General features: G+C 51.5%; 5 protein-coding genes across 5 annotated transcripts; 2 read left to right on the forward strand and 3 right to left on the reverse strand.

The window, feature by feature from the left end:
- Positions 1 to 290: 290 nt before the first annotated feature.
- AtWU_05290 (60S ribosomal protein eL20) lies at positions 291 to 1,315 on the reverse strand (the record flags this gene model as incomplete). The annotated part of the gene is made up of 4 exons (XM_035500400.1): positions 291 to 443; positions 506 to 682; positions 753 to 937; positions 1,312 to 1,315. 4 exons carry the CDS (start codon positions 1,313 to 1,315, stop codon positions 291 to 293), a joined length of 519 nt encoding a protein of 172 aa, XP_035356293.1.
- Positions 1,316 to 1,788: 473 nt separating this feature from the next.
- Positions 1,789 to 3,359, forward strand: csn12 (the record flags this gene model as incomplete). Its single annotated transcript, XM_035500401.1, has 5 exons — positions 1,789 to 2,354; positions 2,405 to 2,630; positions 2,686 to 2,747; positions 2,797 to 3,217; positions 3,273 to 3,359. The coding sequence occupies 5 exons, from the start codon at positions 1,789 to 1,791 to the stop codon at positions 3,357 to 3,359; spliced, it is 1,362 nt and encodes a 453-aa protein (XP_035356294.1).
- A 562-nt stretch (positions 3,360 to 3,921) lies between these two features.
- Positions 3,922 to 5,153, reverse strand: AtWU_05292 (BTB/POZ domain-containing protein; the record flags this gene model as incomplete). Its single annotated transcript, XM_035500402.1, has 4 exons — positions 3,922 to 3,963; positions 4,038 to 4,311; positions 4,397 to 4,849; positions 4,936 to 5,153. The coding sequence occupies 4 exons, from the start codon at positions 5,151 to 5,153 to the stop codon at positions 3,922 to 3,924; spliced, it is 987 nt and encodes a 328-aa protein (XP_035356295.1).
- Positions 5,154 to 6,350: 1,197 nt separating this feature from the next.
- AtWU_05293 (ubiquitin-protein ligase RMD5) lies at positions 6,351 to 7,774 on the reverse strand (the record flags this gene model as incomplete). The annotated part of the gene is made up of 4 exons (XM_035500403.1): positions 6,351 to 6,569; positions 6,630 to 7,397; positions 7,456 to 7,583; positions 7,654 to 7,774. The coding sequence occupies 4 exons, from the start codon at positions 7,772 to 7,774 to the stop codon at positions 6,351 to 6,353; spliced, it is 1,236 nt and encodes a 411-aa protein (XP_035356296.1).
- Positions 7,775 to 10,525: 2,751 nt separating this feature from the next.
- AtWU_05294 (putative Sin3 complex subunit (Stb2)) lies at positions 10,526 to 13,102 on the forward strand (the record flags this gene model as incomplete). The annotated part of the gene is made up of 1 exon (XM_035500404.1): positions 10,526 to 13,102. One exon carries the CDS (start codon positions 10,526 to 10,528, stop codon positions 13,100 to 13,102), a length of 2,577 nt encoding a protein of 858 aa, XP_035356297.1.
- Between the last annotated feature and the right edge of the window lie 25 nt (positions 13,103 to 13,127).

The raw sequence follows: 13,127 nt of genomic DNA on the forward strand, positions 1-13,127 counted from the left end.
AATTTCGATCCTCGTGGAATAGTAGGACCAGCACTACGCAAAGCGTTCTACGATGTCTACAGTACGCTATGCCCCGTCCAAGAATAAACAGAAACAATACCCCGGTATTTTTTGATATAACTTGAAAGGGTCGCTGCAGAGGACTTAAAGAGACATAAAAACCATCCGTCCCATTACCTGGGTTGAGGAAACACGCCCTGTCCGCGTGCTCCGTGTCCTTCGTGCATGCTATGGCCATAACATAGTCATTCATCCACACACTCCGATCACCCAAACCCAAAACGTCACATTTACGCGAAAGTAGAGGGACGAGAGTAAGCGAACACCTTCTTGCTGTTGGCAGCACGGTGGGGCAGGGGGAACTTGAGGTTCTTGGAGAGGAGCTGCTTGATGTAGGGGCGGCGGATGCTGTCGGCGTTCTCGATCTCAACAACCTTGAGGATCTGTAGGAACGTAGTTAGATCGCAATGTTCCTGGGTCAAAGAGGATAGGAATCTCAACGTACGTGGATGGAGCCGAAGCGGGCACGGTGACGGGCAGCCATGTCCTGGTAGAGAGCCTCAACAGCCTCGGTGCGGCTCATCTCACGGAACTCCTTGTACATGTTGTGGGTGCCGGAGCGGGAGTCGTAGCGGAGCCAGATACCGAAGTTCTTGACCTTGGTAGGGCGCTTCTCGCTGATCTATCGAGGGAAAAAAAGACAGGTGTCAGCCAACACTGCCAACTTGTCGCTTCATGACGGCCACACATACCACATTGATGCTGACGATCTCACCGTTGGCCTTCTTGACCTTGCGGAGCTGGGTCAGGAAGTACCAGAACCGGGACTTAGCGACAACAGTGTTGGGCGCGAAGATGCGCATGCGGTACAGCTTGGGCGTGGGGTTAGCCTCGGTGGGCAGGTGACGCCCAATGACCTGGTACTCGGTGAGACGCCCTATGGATCCCAGTCAGCCATGTCCTCCCATCCGATGAGAACTGCCTCGTGCAATGGTTTCAGTCGTTGCGTATATTCCGTGCGAAACGTTGTTGACAGTTGTGCGAGTTGCCGATACTTCTGCGATTATTTCATGTGTGCGCCACGATATCGAAAATTTCGTCCTCCCATATCAGTCGTCCAAAGTTGAAGATTCCACCCATCATTCTTGCTTCCGATCGATTCCAATCCAATTTCAATCAAGATTTTATGACCCGATGTCGCCGAGATAGAATGATGCCGTAAAAAAGTCGTTCAACGATCGCAGGGGGAACATCGCAATAGCCGATCCACCATTGGGAGACAATATTGGAATTCTGGAAAATTTCACTCACCCATCTGGTAAATTCAGTCAGTAACAATTTCAATATGTCGATGAGCAGATCAAAAAGGTAGGGCTTACTTTGATTGTTGACGCTGTAGTGGTTAGTCGACGAGAGGTGTGCCGGCTGCTGGACTCGTCGCGGAAAGGAGGATTTTTGGAACAGTTGATTGTGAGCTAGGTTTAGCCCTGCTTAGGGCTAAGCGACCGTGTGGCTTGGTAGCCCACCTTGCCTGTTTTGGAACACTAGCCACAGCCAAGGTGGCAGCAGTGATTAGATAAGACGGATTCCCTGAGCGGCGCCGCAGTTTCCCCACCTTCCTCCGATCGCGTCCGCGGCTGGCTTCATGGACCTGGAACTCCTTCTGTCAGTGACGCCGATTGTTGGTCTCCGTGGCTCGGACGTACGATCGCCGTGAATGCATGTCCGCTGTTGAACCCTTCCCCTCCTTCCCCGCGACCCATCTCTACATCCTTGCAGTCATCAACCATGTCCAACATCTTCGATGATTTCAAGGAAGGCCAGAAGATCGGCTCTGGTGCCCGCCTGGCGGCATCTCTCTCCCCAGTCGCGACTGCGGAGTACCCCGACCGTCTGAAGTCATTCTACTACTTTTCTAACGCCGTACATGTTTCCGCCGACCTCCGATACTCGCTCTTTCAAGCAAATGGCCTGAAGCTTCCCAAGCAAGAACAGAACTCGTGGGTCGACATCTTTACCGCTTATTGGAAAGCCGTGGGGGAGATTGTTCGATTCGACGACTCCCCCAGACATGCTAGCTGGGTGAAAGTATTTGATGCGTGGAAGGATACGGCAAATCAATTGATTAGGGGCTACTCAACAGGCAGTCTGCAAGCCTGGACGGTGCCATGCTTGTACTCTGTCGGAAGATATTTGCGGGCCTTCGCCATGAAGGCCGATGCTGAGCTTTCTGCCCAAGACTCCGTCACTTTCGACGATCGCTTTCAAGATGATGCGACGGATGCCAAGAATCCAAAGCTGGAGGAAGCTACACGGGTGCTTAACAGGATGTTTACTTTGTGTCTAAGTGACCGGTAAGCTACATTCGGAAGTGTTGTGGATATATCATGCTAAGGTTGTTTAGGGCACCAATCGAGGAATCGCGAAAATGGGGCATCTACGACACTACAAACCTGCTGTTCAAGACATACTTCAAACTCAACACCGTTGGCCTTTCTAAGAACTTGCTGCGTGCCCTCAATGCCTCGTCTGCCGACCTTCCCAGCTTGGACGCCTTTCCCAAGTCTCACATCGTCACCTTTGAGTACTACGTCGGTGTCATACACTTTCTGGATGAGAATTATGCGGAAGTATGTGCTTCAGTCACCTATTTTAGGTTCTGTTGCTAATAACTGGGTTTATTAGGCTGAAGAGCATCTGTCGTACGCATGGAGGATGTGCAACAAATCTGCGACGAAGAATAGAGAGTCAGTACTGTACATGTCGTCTTCGTGCTATATTGCTGACTACTTCCAGGTTGATTCTCACCTACCTCGTTCCCTGCCATCTTGTCACCACACACACTTTGCCCAGCAAAAAGCTTCTTGCACCGTTCCCTCGTGTAGAGAAGCTCTTCCGTCCATTGTGCGACTGTATCAAAAAGGGAGACCTGCGCGGGTTTGATGCCGCGATGACAGCTGGAGAGGAAGAATTCGTCAAGAGGCGCATATACTTACCCCTGGAAAGGGGACGCGATATCGCTCTACGGAACCTCTTCCGCAAGGTCTTCATCGCCGGTGGATTCGACGAACCCAAGGAAGGACAGCCTCCTATTCGTCGCACACGGGTTCCCGTTGCCGAGTTCGCAGCGGCGTTAAGGATCGGTACTCATGCTGACGATCGGTCCCGCGTAGACATTGATGAGGTTGAATGTCTGCTGTCAAACCTTATCTACAAGGTGCGCATTGAGATGCCCGTACGCCATCGAAACATTGAGCTGACAAGAGTTATAGGGACTAATGAAAGGATACATTGCCCGTGAACGCGGCATGGTTGTATTGAGCAAAGGTGGCACCGCATTCCCTGGAACGGGGGTTTAGCTCTGCTATCATCCGTCATCGCATCTTCGATGACGGCCTATCACACTTATCGAACAATATCAGGTCACCAGTATACCATCGCCCGAAAGGCATTACCCGAGAGCCTTCAAGAATACGGCTTTGGCAGGGACGTCTGCATCGCTTGCCAATTACATGCGCTACAACAGGCCTTTGAGCAGCTCCCATGCAGCATGTATATCATAGATGACCGCTTACAGGACCCATACCTCCAACAGCGCTGGTACATGAATGGACGGTATGCCCCGCAGTTACGCAAGTCGTACAGTTAGTGCTGGTGACATGCCTCAACTGCCTGGCTCAAGCTGAAAACGCTGTAATCTATACCATGATAGACCAGTTATAAATACAACATGACCTCATGACAGATACAATCTCGCATTTCTGTATAAATCCCCATAACAGACACATTACTATACAAACATCGCATCAAGCAATACATAGCATACACTAACCATCCATCCCAACACAACCATGCCATCCCCTCCCAATACATTATACCTAATAGAACAATCCGCCCAAACCAGCCGGGCTGCATATATCACTAACACGTCCCTTCACCCCTCGCCGCTTCCTCAAGATCATCCTACAGTCGATCACCATAAATTAGCCACTCTCCGCACATCCTCCATTTCAAGAAAGGGCGGACTTAAAACTCACCATATGATTACACATCGCCACAAACAAATCAAAAAACAACTTCCCCCCACGTTCCATCTCCATCTGCATCGTCCCACTCCGCTTAAACGTTCCCCGACTGCGTATAATCAGCGCCAGATAATGCGCCCGCAGCTTACTCTCCGTATCCGGCGTGTGCATGTACGCATACCGCGCACTACTCAGGATTATGTGGCAGGGGATGTTGGAGTGGAGGCCTTGCTTTTTCAACGAGAGGCGTTTGAGATGCTCGAGGGAGTATTTCTCGGCTGCGCAGCTATATAGTACATGACTGTGTTAGTATGGGATGGAGTTTTTTATTGTCTATTTGTTTGGAGAGGAAAGGGGTTGACATGACATACTATACTGCGGTGTCGCGGAGGATTTCTGCTCCTACGGCTGGGTGGAAGATGATGGCGCTGGGGTCGGTGGTGTCTTTGGTATTAGTGGTAGTATGATTTCTGGTATTAGGAGTAGAGGATGAGGAGGAGGGGGTTGTTTCCAAGTCCCATGTGTTGGTGGATTTGTCGTGGCGGAGACGGGGGTAGTAGTCGCCGCGGTAGAGGTATTCGAGGACGCAGGAGAAGATTTCGGGTTGTTCGTCGGGGAGGTCGATTGGTTTCATGGATTTGGTAGGGCTGGGTGAGGAGGAAGGGGAAGAAGAGGGGGAGGAAGAAGAGGAGCTGTCATTGCTGGGAGGATTGCAGAGGGCTGCGAAGTAGGGCGAGACGCAGAGGATGTCTTTGTGTGCGGCGAAGAGGCGTTTGGTTGGGCCGATGGTGAGAGTTATTACGCCGTGGGAGAGGGAGGAGTTGCTATTTGGTGGAATTGGGGTCTTATGGTTAGTGGGTGGTTTTGATTTTTACTGAGATAGGATAGGGAGAGAGAGGGGTGTAAGAACCTTCCATCTGGGGGTGTGTCGGGGGTGTGTCTGCTGCGATGCAGACGACGTGATGCGACGACTGATTGTTCGCGAGATCGCGGTTTGGCCTTGCCGGCTCGGTATCTGGAGGAGAAGCTATCTGGGTGGTGGGAATGTAGGCGTTTTGTGGAGAGGATTCTGGGGCTAGGGCGATGGAGGCCCTGCTGCTGCTGTGGTTGTTGCTGTTGGGAGAGCATTGTGAGGGAAGGGATTCGGGGGGAGATGGGATGGAATAGTAGCTGGGGAGAAAGAAATTGACCCTGGAGATGGAAATCAGGGGGTCCTTGCGATTATAAAACTAGTAGTAGTAGTACTGTAGGATACTAGGTGGTAGAAAGAGATGGTAAGAACTGGACAGATACATGTATGTTTGACCTCTCCTATTTGGAGTGCCTTCTTTGTCTCTGGAAAGGGGTTGCTGAACCACAAGCACAGGCCATCCTTTACTCCTCGCAGAGGAAAGGGAACGAGGGAAAGTCCCTAGCCATTTTATCTCCAGATCCTGGTCGAATTTGACGCATTATAGATCAACTCGACCAGGATGCATGTTCCTCTCTGTGCAGGAGGGGACACGGAGAGGGGAAGAGCAGCGAACGCGTAACGGCAGGTACTGCTAGTAATGGACGCGTAAAGTGGTTTTTTGTGCATCGCCAAATGATCGCGCAGTCACGGGAGAGCCATTGGCCAATGATGGCTTCAAGGGGGGGGATTGGGAGGTGGGGACTTGGAGACGCCAGAGCGAATCAGCCCGGCATTCTTCGTTCCGTCCACACCCGCGATCGGCGCAGAGACTCGATGCATCCAAGTTTGTGGATAGCTATGGTTTGTATGGCCAGCGGGGACAGGGTTCTTCCTGGTCATTACTACTCGTTGACTAAACGCAAAAGCATGGCTCGTCGTGTCCAGTTGGTGCGGATGGGCGGAATCCACCATCCGTGACTCACGGGTCCATCTAGGAATTATTTGTCTGTCATACCGTCGTACCGGTTGCATCAACAGCCGCTCCTTGAGAATACACACGATACCGTAAGACAGTTAAATTTCGCATGCAGGGACCCGCTTGCATCTCCTGAAGACAGCCTTTCACTGTGAGATTGTTAGTCTTGTCCTTTCTAAGCTGGAAGGCGTTTAACCTTCGAAGTTGATAGCTCAGATTCCTACCCCGCCGACACACTGGGCGATAAAACGCTGATAATATTATATCCTTTCAAGCATAGTAACGAAACGTTGCGTTATGTACAACCATGTACAACCCAGGTCCTGAGCCTGCCCAACCCATGTACGCCCATACCATAACGCCTGCTTGCAAATTGTGTAACCGACGCCCATTGCGGTGTGGAGATGTGCCTGCACTTATGTCCGCTATATCTGCTGAACTGACCCTGTCGGTCCAACTAGAGGAATACCTTTCTCGCCTCCCGAGGGTGACTCTCACTCGGGCAGTAAGGGCACTTGAACCGGCTACCCTTGCACAACCGTTTGAGTGACTCCTCCGCGATAACATGCCCACAGGGCATCATCATGGGGGGATTCTCATCCGTAGTTTGCTCCTTTGACACGGGACATACAAAGATAGAATGGAAGAGATACGACGGGGGTAGCGGGATCTCGACCTATATGGCGCACCAGTCAGCTCACGAACCGTCAGGCATGTCCGCATCGACTTGACTTACCGGGAGCTCGTTCTCCGTGGTCCACTCGGTTCGTTTGGCTTTCATGATAGTCTGTAACTTCAACAGCGTCGGCAGCGCAATGGCACCAGCAGTAGCAGCAACATATAGGGGCGAATCTGCCGACAATCCGAGTAGCGAGCAAAACTCTCGCGTGAATGAGTGTGCCACATCGGACCATGCCGACGGGTTGTTGAAGATATGGTTGTACGGGGAGTCTCGCAGATTGGGGCAAAAGGCCATTGCACCCATGAGCTGCTGGACCTCGCGTAGATACCTGGGCAAGAATGTGTGGAATTCACGCCTGCCATATTCCAAAGCTGCCTGCCGCCCACCCGGACTGGGACCTTGCTGATGTTGTCCGCCGTAGAAAAGCCAGACGAATTGCAGCCTGCACAATTCAAACTCAAGGTTACTACCCCTCGCCTCCAAAGCCTCCTTGTTCTCCCTGGACCACTGTATTGCCGGCAGCAGGTTATTGTTTTCCTTCAGCTCATGAAGAATATGGTACATAGTGTGGAACTGTTGCCGTACTTCGCCCGGCGGAACTTCGTCGAGATCTAAGAGCGAGGCCGCATCGTCTATAGCCCCAATATCTCCTTCTTGTTGCTTCTTGATCGCTTTCTTTTGTGCCATTTCGTTCAGGAACTCTGATGCAACGGAAAACTGTCCTTCTCGGAGAAGGTGCATAGCGATAGCTCTGTTGATAAGATGTTCTTGGGAGGAAAGGACATCATGTTCGGTGCTCGGCAAAGGCCGGTCTTTGAATAACTGCGACAGTGAAGTAGTTAACATATGCCATTCACCATAGGAGCCGGACGCGTGCTACCTTATCTAACGACTTGGAGTATTTGTTGAGACCACTGTGTGTTTCCTTAAGACTATCATTGATGGAATCGAAAGACGATTTGACGGGATTCTGGAGCTTAGCCAGTGTAATGGATGCTTGACTGGGATCTGGGATTGTCCGCGTGATCAGTATAGTTCCAGGGTCAGACCCGCGCAACGTCCGACGAGGCACACGCACCTGCAGCAATTGCATCTCGTGCCGACTGAAGCAAATCTATGGTGGACTGCACATTCTTGATACCTTGACCGGCCTTGATCTTCTTGGAAAGCCGGTCGTGCTCTTTCTGCACCAGCTCCATGACGGGGCAGACGGGAAAGCGGTGTCCGACAGTTACCGCACCTTCACTAGGCAATCGTTGCAGCCATATGTAGGTGATTCTGATGGTTGTGCTGCTCACCGCAAGATCTGAAATAAGAATGTGAAGCTCGACAACGAAATTGTGAGGGAAATACTCGAATAGAATAGAGTCGCCTTCTTCTCCAGGTCATCGGAGCATATGGGCAGGTGAGGAGGAGAACGGAGCGGCAACCAGCCCAATTACGACATGAACCATCACGTGCAACTATCGGGGTGCCCCGCCCGCAGCCCGTTTGCAGTCAACTTTGCCCAATGACATGATCTAGATCACTCCAATGCAATCTATAACTGATTGCTGTCTACTTAACAAAGGTCATTCGTGAATCCTAGTATCCCTCTTAAGACGCTAAGCTTCTGGCTGTCACTGAACTTCAACAATGATTTGAATAATGGACTCGCAATGAGTGCGGCCTCGGATTGCCAGTCACACTCTGGAATTGCTTTTCCCCTCACTAATGCAGTGAGATGCCGCCTTACGTTGCCAGCTCACAAGTAGCTAACCAACCAACGAGTCAAGAAGGAAACCAGAGTCACTGAGCAAGTAGGTATCCGTGCCTTACCCGAACAGCCTGTATGAATGCCTCTGCTCCACTTGTCAGAGACCATGCTGGAATCATACTGGACGCTTCCCACTCACTCAGTCTTTCAGGCCCTCTTTGTCCTGCGGCATCGGGTATTCGAAGCACACGCTCGCTAACCATGCTGGTCCGCTTCGTTTTTAGAGCCCTAGCGGGTACCTGTCGACTGGATTGCCAAGATCCATGGGAATAGGATCTCCGTGTCTTCGAATCAGAATTTACTACCAACTGCGAATTGGGTGTGAGGCATTTAGAAGGGATCACAACAAAGGTGCCATTCTATACGCCTTATCTGTCAAGATGACGTCTCTCCTCTGAGGCCCTTGGTCTTGGATGAACTTGCGGATGTATAGCGAGAACGAGTGATAAGCCTAGGAAAGTCTCACTTTTTGTCGCGGTAAAGTAGCTCTACCCGCGCCGAAGGATCCCTATCCACGACTGTTGTATGAACTGGATGTCCACCACAGCATAGCACTCACTGTGTGTACGAATGCCTTGGTGCAGCAAAATGTACGGCTCGGTCAAAGATGCCAACTCAAAGCGCAATCACTTTATCGTAGTTATCAAGCCATCCAACCAAGCTCGTTGTGTTCGGGAATATGACTGGGTCCGGTAGTAGTAGTTCCAAGGTGACAGTAGTGGGTTTCCCGTATGGCAGAACATGGCTTAGACATCGACGGACTGCACCCGACTCGCTCAGGAACCCACATACACCACTTTTGACTCTATCAGCGGATATTGCCAGAATTACCAGACTTAGAAATATGGATTACTCCTTTAAGTGTGTGACAGGGTGTCGGTAACTCCCTGGTGAAGCAGAATAGTCACTGTAGGATCATACAGGCAGCTTCTGACCAATCACAGCCAAACATGGAACCTCGCTTACGCTAGCTCACCCGGTGGGTCCCCGCCGCGGCACTATATAAGCTCAGCGCACCCGCCCTTCTTTTGGACTTTTTCTTTCTTTCTTTCTCCATCCTGGTGCACGGGTTTTACACGTGTCAGTGAGGAGACATCCGAGACCGTGTTTTTGCTAGTTGAAAACTACCTAGTTTGACCGCTCTCCTTGGTCTTCGGATCGGGGAGGAATTTTTGAAAAAAAAGATGCCATGTCTCCAAAATTTGGAGACGGTTTAAGAGTACGTAGACAGCGCTGCTGTTGCCCTTCTGTTAGATCATTTGGGTAGTACTCGAGATTGGTCTTCTTTTCACTGCTGTTGTCTCCCTTGAGGAGGCCTGGAGAGAAGAGAGCCTAATCACCTGTAATAAAATCCTACATCCAGTAGATGATACGCTAGACACCCATGCTACCTGCTACATGTGAATCCAATTGTTCGCTGCACATGCGCGACTCGGGCCGGATCACTGGGTACTTAGGCTGACGGACGCGTCCAGTGTGTGCCTACTCGCCACGGCTTCTCCCATAGGGCTCTTGTGGCAGTGCTGAGGAACGATTGAGTTGTGGCTGAATGCACCTAGGCAGCTGCGTTTCATGCAGAATTGATTGGTCTAGATGTAGAGTAGTGTTCTAGAATGGTAACAGCGCTCTCACGCTTACCCTCAGGGATCGTAAGACTAACCAAATACCGTCGCGTTATTCTGTATCTATCTTAATGGCATTGGGACACCTGCTAGTTTCGGATATACACTGTCTATTCCGTGGGGTCTGTTGGACCAAAGTGGCCCCAAAAAGTCAGGGCGATGATGGCTTAGCCGCTCACCGCTCCAGGTCTGGTGGGAATCCCTTGTGACGTCGCCAACTGAAGTCGCTGCACATGCCGGTAACAACAACCACCTCTCGGCCAGGCTTGTGCTTCTACTTTCTCCTTCAATGATTTGACATGACATGGACAGCCCTTAGCCCGGCTTGTCACATCCGTGCTTGACATTTTAAAGCTCTTAGCTCCTTCAACCTCGGATATGTTACGGTTCTTCTTCACCTCTGTACAATACGATAAGACCCCCGGAGGGTCAACGCTTCTGTCTCTTTCGCCTTTATTTGAGCACGGCCTCCTGATTTCCTCTTCTTCAGCTTTCTTGAACTCACGCCCACTCCCATAGTGGAAACACCATATATACAGCCCTTATGTGCTAAGGAATTGCCCGTCTTAACCATGCCACCTCCCGCAACGCAGACAGGTGGCCAAGCACAGCCTCCTACGTCGGCCCCCCGCGAGTTGGCAAAACACTCCATCAACACGAAAGATGTACCGTCTACGCAGCTCAGTTCTCCTGAGGGACAGTCGCCACAGCATGGCCACCAGAGACTCGTATTCACCGATCCAGTTGCCCTCAGATATCTCGAAGAGGATAAATCAGCAGTTGTGCTAGGTCGACGATTGACTTTGGAAGGATATGAGACTTTCATTGTTGAACAATGGGCCTGCACGCGCATACACCCTACCTTCATAATAACCACCTATACTGGGGATCCTTCGCACAAGGTCGTGGTGGGGGTGCTGAGCGTCCCCACAGACGAGTCTACGTGGTCGCCCCGTATGAAGATGTATTTCGGCGCAGTCACGCAATGCCAAGCGCGGAAAAAGGAAACGCCATTGGGAACACTTATGGTTACCGATCTGAACGTGTTCCCATTGGCACTGACTCTCATTCCGGTACCCGACGGTGATGTTCTAAAACACAAGGATGATTTCATCGTGAATGAAAACCTGAAACGGTTGGGCTGTTCAGGCCGCTCTGGTTTAAAGCTACAGCCACCCTCGCCCGCCACCGAGGGGAAGTTCCATCACCTTTACCGGACGAGCGAGAAGGTGCCTCTATATACTGCCGTCATAGAGCTTGTGAAGCAATGTCAGATCGCCCTGATGATGTTTGGCAATCTTGCCCCAGAGTACGTTGATGGACTGCTGTGCGATGTCACAGAAGCGGCCATAAATGATTGGTGGACCGAGACGGGTATGGATTTATACAACATTGAACCGAGTGATTCTATGTTGGGCCCCATCTCAGTAGCCGCCCTGCTGGGTACTCTCATGGGGGCGCGAAACCGGCTACATGCCTTCGGCGCTCCGGTTGGGAAGGATGCGTTTGATATTGATAACCTAAAGAAAGGCATTGGAAGCTTTCAAAAATCACAGAAGCTGAAACGTACCCGAAGGTTAGATCGACAGACCTTGGATCGCCTGCACCGGGTGACAGCAAAAGCTGCGAATGCAGAAGGCTGGACCGATGCCGTAAAATCAACCATGGCAGAACTAAGCGGACACGGGGGAGAGATGGTTATGGGAATGGTCCGCGGCCGCGAAAAAGGCGGGATAGCTGATATCGAGACCCTCGATATTGACAACTTCGCACACCTGGTCACCGGTGAACGGGCCAAATGGCTGTGGCGGGGAAAGCCGCGGAAGGGCGGAATTGACGACGGTTTTTCTGGCAGTGCGCAGAGTGCAGATATGGTATTCACTACAGACGATCAGGGTGGCCATATTTGGACAAGTCGAAAACGATCTTCGCACGAAGATTTAGTGGCGGACCGCGCTCTGCAAAGCTCAGAACGTCCATCGAGGCCGCCAGAATCAGCATCGTCCTTAGATGAGAAAGACCAGAATCTGGGCCGGTTAGTTCGAAAAGGTGTGAGCGGGAAAGTATCAGATGCGCGGGCGGGGTTTGGCCGGTTCAAGGATGCAGTAGGCCTCCGGTCCCATCCGCAGAAGCATTCGAGGGATGACATAGACCTTGGCGGTGACCCTGCTCATTTGCCTCCCATTGATAGCGACACGGAGGTGTCTCAGTCGAAGAGATCCGATGGTGCTCCAGTCGGATCCGTGGACGTGCAGGACCTTGAAGGCCAGGCCCCGAAGGATGACTTGCAGATTGAGTCTCCTCCAAGGACAATATTACCGCAATCACCCAAATCAAGAGCGCCAGCCATAACCGTAGAAACGGTTCCATCCCAGGCAGATTCAGAGTCGTCGCGTAAGGTGTCAGTACCCAGAGCAGATGACGAAGCGCAGGACCTTGAGCGCTGGAGGACACGCTCCACCGACATTACTGTCGACCCTCGGGAGCAGACGTCTGAAGTTGGTATTATGCTCCTGCGTCGACCGCAAAGCTGTACCGAACTGAATATGGAGAGGGACTCCAGTCGTCTTGATAACTACTGGCCCCGCCATCTGTCCTTCAGCACTGTCGAAGAGGTCGTGCTGGGATGGAATGACTTGGGAGGTGAGGCTTTCAAAGAGAAGCCCGATACCTTTCTGGAAGAGGCCATCATGCAAGAAGACATTCTAGCCTCAGATGCACGAATCTTCAGCTCACGTATCCAAGAGCTTAGTGAGCATACTGTACCTTGGGTTGAACAGCAAGTATCTTCTGTGGATGACCTCAGTCGGTGCTTACACGAGAGTCACGAAAAGGTCAACGCCGCCTACCTGGAACGGCTGTCGACATTTGAACAGATGAGAGCTAAATCGAGCGACCTGTTGACGGAAGAGCACAGCCAGCTCACCGATTACATGAGGAGGGTTGAACTAATGGGCGCGAAGCTGGACTACGAGCTCCATGTTCTAGATTCCCGTGTCGAGGATGTCGAAACCAACCTCGACGAGTTCGAACGGCATGTAAATGCCATCGAAAACAGGGTCAAGCTGCTGATACGGGGCGAGCACGAAAAGCAGGACAGTTCCTGGTTCTCCTGGTTGGGGAGAATTACCGGATGCTCAACACAGTGACTGCGAATTCTCTTTTCCCAGAAAG

Source organism: Aspergillus tubingensis (genome assembly GCF_013340325.1).
Source record: "Aspergillus tubingensis WU-2223L DNA, scaffold_7, whole genome shotgun sequence".
Classification (NCBI taxonomy): Eukaryota; Fungi; Ascomycota; class Eurotiomycetes; order Eurotiales; family Aspergillaceae; genus Aspergillus; species Aspergillus tubingensis.